This window comes from Opisthocomus hoazin, chromosome 31, assembly GCF_030867145.1.
Source record: "Opisthocomus hoazin isolate bOpiHoa1 chromosome 31, bOpiHoa1.hap1, whole genome shotgun sequence".
Taxonomy (NCBI): Eukaryota; Metazoa; Chordata; class Aves; order Opisthocomiformes; family Opisthocomidae; genus Opisthocomus; species Opisthocomus hoazin.
Genome location: NC_134444.1, coordinates 4,435,848 through 4,440,775, shown reverse-complemented (window position 1 = coordinate 4,440,775; position 4,928 = coordinate 4,435,848). Strand labels below are relative to the sequence as shown.

Here is a 4,928-nt window from a genome sequence, read left to right as displayed (position 1 = left end):
TATGTTAACACACATATTAATTACATTTCTAAGAAATGCTAATCTTAGCAATGTTTTTTCCGACAACTCATCAGTATATGGTAACGTCCTTCGCACGTGTTTGTTGATGTGTCTCTGTGATTGTCAGAGTCCTCAGATCATCTTCATTTCGCAGCCTGCTTAGTTCAGTAGTTTGCATACCTGTTCTCCCAAGGCCTAAGGTGATTATTCAGTAGTCTCTTTCTTACAACTGCTCCAATTATTCGCAAAGAACCAAGACCTGCTTTGGTTGTGCAATGATGCTGACCACCTAAAGTGTAACATCCCCTACATGCTGTATTTGATACATTCACAGCTATCAGTGGACAGCATTATAGGAAGTAAAAAAAAAAAAGAGAAAAAAAAATCGAAACAAACAAAGAAAAAAAGACACATGTCAGAAAACTGTATGGGCCTTTAAGGAGTTCCATTGTTTGTAATACGCAGCAGAAGATAGTTCATTACTTCTGAAAAAATCCAGTCATCAGTTTCCTCAGAGCATACTTCAGCTCCTGGTTCCTCATGCTGTAGATGAGGGAGTTCACTGCTGGAGGCACCACCGAGTACAGAAATGACAACACCAAATCCAGGGATGGGGAGGAGATGGAGGAGGGCTTCAGGTAGGCGAACATACCAGTGCTGACATACAAGGAGACCACGGTCAGGTGAGGGAGGCAAGTGGAAAAGGCTTTGTGCCGTCCCTGTTCAGAACGGATCCTCAGCACAGCCCTGAATACCTGCACATAGGACAGCACAATGAAGACAAAACAACCAAATGCTAAAGAGATACCAAGTACAGCAACCCCAGCTTTCCTGAGGAAGGACTCTGAGCAGGAGAGCTTGAGGATCTGAGGGATTTCACAGAAGAACTGGTTCACAGCTTTACCATGGCAGAGGGGGAGTGAAAATGTGTTGGCAGTCTGCAGCCCAGCATAGAGGAACCCAGTGCCCCAGGCAGCTGCTGCCATGTGGACACAAGCTCTGCTGCCCAGAATGGTCCCATAGTGCAGAGGTCTGCAGATGGCAATGTAGCGGTCATAGGCCATGACGGTGAGGAGAGAAAATGCTGTAACGATGAAGAAGACAAAGAGAAATACCTGTACAGCACATCCTGTGTAGGAGATGGCTCTGGTGTCCCACAGGGAATTGGCCATGGCTTTGGGGAGAGTGGTGGAAATGGATCCAAGATCAAGAACAGAGAGGTTGAGGAGGAAGAAGTACATGGGGTTGTGGAGGCGGTGATCACAGGCTATGGCAGTGATAATGAGGCCATTGCCCAGGAGGGCAGCCAGGTAGATGCCCAGGAAGAGACAGAAGGTTACAAGCTGCAGCTCCCGTGTGTCTGCAAACGCCAGGAGAAGGAACTGGGTGATGGAGCTGCCGTTGGACATCTGCTTCCTCTGGACATGGGCAACTGTTGCAGATGAAAGAAAAGTGAGAAGTTAGCAGAGACATTTTAAGGAAGAATACTAAAACTTTTAATTTCTCTCACAATTCCATAGCTATACCTCGAGGTTCGGAGAGTCTCCCATGGACTCCCAAACACTCAGTTCTGCTCTGCTGCAGTGGGAGTGGGAAAAGGGAGGTACCAGCTCGGATATTCACAGTTTCCATCAGATGAAATCCACTCTCATGTGTAAAGAGGTTTTGGCATCTTCTTTGCCAGTTCTAAGGAATGACAGTTCTTTAATATAATTTTCATTTTTAAAATTTTCTTTTAGTTCCTACTGCCCTACCTGGGGAGGCTTCTTAGAAGGTAGAAATCCTCAGTATTTCTATTGTGAGACCTGAGTGGCAAAAGTGTTCACTGTCACTCAGTGAAGGCTGAGGGGAGATGGTCTGTCAGTCTTCTTCCCAGGTGCCCTGCACTCACATGTCCTTGAGTTGGAGGATCATCACAGTCGTATGTTCACCTTACGTGAAATGGGACCTTGCTGAGCAGTGAAGTTGGAATTCGAAGTTCACATGTCCAAACCTCTCCCTCTTTCACAGGTTGGCTGAGGGTAGCCTCCACACTCTCCTTCAAGGCAAAGGACATGCAGGGTAGGTCTCAGCTGCCCACATACAGCTGCTCAAAACCTTTTCCAGTCTTAGAACCTCTTGGGGCTTCTTTAGGGCTATCTCAGGTACCAGAAAGATGCTGTGAGACAGCTGTGTCTGGTGTCCAGCTCACAGTCTGGCAGGACACTGCAGAGAAATGCTGCAGTGTTTTACAGACAGGATCTTCTCTGGGGCGAGCCATTCTACTCCCAAGCCCACAGCCCACATTTCCTGGAGCCCCTGGGTCAGCAGGTGGCAGAGGCACCTCACTCCCATGCAGACCCCTGCCTAGCAAGGCTTGAAGGGTCGGTGTCTAAAATTCCTCCAACACCACAGAGCCTCAGAACAGGAACAGGAGGTGCACAGAAAGGTGGGAAGTGAAAGAGCAGCACCACAATGCTTCCATCAAGGTTGGGTGACTCCTTGTGCCCCGTGCCCATGAGGGCAGAGATTTTGCTGGGTCAGAGAGGAGGCAAGGGGGCTTGCTCAGCGGAAGGTGACAACACTGAAGGGGATGACGGGGCGTTTACCCAATTCTCCCTGCCATGACATTACCATTTTTCATTTGGTCTGCTTCCCTGCCCACGTTTCTTCTTCCTGGACCCTTTCCAGCTACTTCCCTGCCACACATGATTTTCCTCAACAATTTCTTAGTGACTCCATCCCTTGGTCTCTGTGCTCAGTTCTGCCTTACAGAAAGCTCTCTGTGGAAGGGCACTGTCTAGGGACATCTCCCTGCTTGCAGATGGTAAACAGCAGGTCAGACAAACCATGATGTAGCCAGCAAAGGTGATGCTGGTGCTGTCTGCAGGCTGAGGTGTAGGCGAAGGCAGTTTACGGGGCTCCTAGCAGAGCATGTAACTGTTCAAGATCACCAGTCACTTCTCAAAAGCAGCAGCTCCTTTTCCTTTCACACCCCCACAGCATGAAATTGAAGACTAAGGAAGCACCGTCATTTCTAGGCAGCCCCTGCCTGCACTTTCCTCTGGAAGCATCCCTTTGGAAATGCCCTGGGGGTGATCTGGAGCTGTGCGCAGCCCACACCCATGCAGCATCCTCTCAACAGTAGATGGACCCCATCCTTGCACAAAGACCCCTGAGGTGCAGGGACCCTTCTCAGATCCCGGGGCACCCCATGCATGCACACACAGCTTGGCACCCCTGCAGCCATCCCTGGGAGGAGGGAACCATCATGCCCTGTCCCTCTGATGGTGCAGTAGGCAATCCCTGCTCTGGAGCACGACCTCCTCCTCCACACCAGAAAAGCCAGGAGGGACATCCTGACAGGTCCTATCAGCTGTAACATGTACCAGGTCTAGGAGACGCTTCCAGGAACTCACCTGCATTGCTCTGTAGCCAGAGAATTACCGTGTCAAGGGCTGTGAAGTATTCTCCCCCAGTGAGCTCTCACCTGTCCTTGCACCCCAGACTGTCTATAACGTCTCTCTCTCATGCCTGTAACTTCTCTCTCTCATGCCTCTTGTCTGCCCTCGGTGCCTGCAGGCAGTGCCCTCAGCCCTGCTGTGCTTTGCAGATCAGCTGTTCTTGGGCAGAGCTGTCTCTCTGCAGTGCTGCCCGCTTGCCATGATCTCTCTCTGTCCCAGGAGACCAGCCAAGCTCAGCTCAGCAGAGGACCAGCTTGTGACCTCTCTAACGGGTTTGGTGCTAGTCCATGAACCTCAGACTCTGAGAGGAGGTAGATGACATCTCTCGAAGAAGACAAACTCAGATGTAACTTCCAAGGTTCTTTAGAGCGTTAATAGTCCCACTGAGGGTTATGACTGACAAAGCCACCCTGGGGTCTAGTTAGAGCAGAAAACGAGAGGCAGGGAGGACAGGTAGGCAAAGTCCATGTAAAGGTGGCTCTGGGGTTGAGTAAACCTGCATGTGATACCCTAAGCCAAAAGGCCAAGTCCTGACCCTGAATCCCTGGGAGTGCTGATCCTGTCCCTCATGCATTGTTTAAGGATTTTCTAGGGGCAGTGTGATGTGGGGATGTGCAAGGCCCAGTGCAGGACAACAGCATTGGCCATCTGGATCTCTTCTGGGTGGGGCAAGGAGGTAATAAGTCTTGGTGGATACAGTTAAGGCACCTACTGGCAAGCCTTCTTTGCAGAGACAACAACCATGGCCAAGGTGATGGAAAGGTCAGCTCTGTTGTGGGTTTTCAACCTTACAACATCTCTCAACTGCCTCCACCACAGCCTGTCCTACAGTGTGCCATACCTGCAGTTCTTTCTTGGAAGCAGCACTATCTCAGAAATCCACCCTTCAAGATGTTACGTGGTCTGACTGAGCTCCCCTTAGCCTCCACTTCACCAGACTAAAGAAGCCCAGGTCCTTCAGACTCCCACACAGGCCGTGTGCTTAAGACCCCAAACCCCACCTCGGCAGACCTCCTCTGGACTCTCTCCAGTGCCTCCCCACTTGTTCAGAGCAGGAAGCCCCACCGAGAGGACACACTAGCGCACATATGGGCACAGCAGGGCTCAGCTGAGGGGGATGACAACTCCCCTGGTGTGGGGGACCCATGCTCCTCCTAATGCAGCTCCATATACAGCTGGCTTGTTCATGGAAAGCATACACCACTGGCTTGTATGGCATGCCTCAAAGTGCCAGGCCCTCCTCAGGCCCCCTGCTCAGCCAGTCAGGTCCAGCCTGCCCTGAACTAAGGGCTTATTCTTCACGCTAGTCTAGGAATGGCCATTACTCCTTGCAAAACTTGCAGATGTTTCTGTTGGCCAAATCCCAGAGTTTCTCAGGGTCCCCTGGAATGAAGCTGCATTTGGTAAGCTGTTCATGTTTTCACGCAGATGGCTTACCATGATAGTGGTTTCCCTCACAAGGTAACACCACAAGGTGTTGCAAGG

At 50.6% G+C, this 4,928-nt stretch overlaps 1 protein-coding gene across 1 annotated transcript; it reads right to left on the bottom strand.

Annotated features, from left to right (window-relative positions):
• Positions 1 to 479: 479 nt before the first annotated feature.
• Positions 480 to 1,415, bottom strand: LOC142365094 (olfactory receptor 14C36-like). The gene has a single exon (XM_075445538.1). The coding sequence runs from the start codon at positions 1,407 to 1,409 to the stop codon at positions 480 to 482; it is 930 nt and encodes a 309-aa protein (XP_075301653.1). The 5' UTR covers positions 1,410 to 1,415.
• Between the last annotated feature and the right edge of the window lie 3,513 nt (positions 1,416 to 4,928).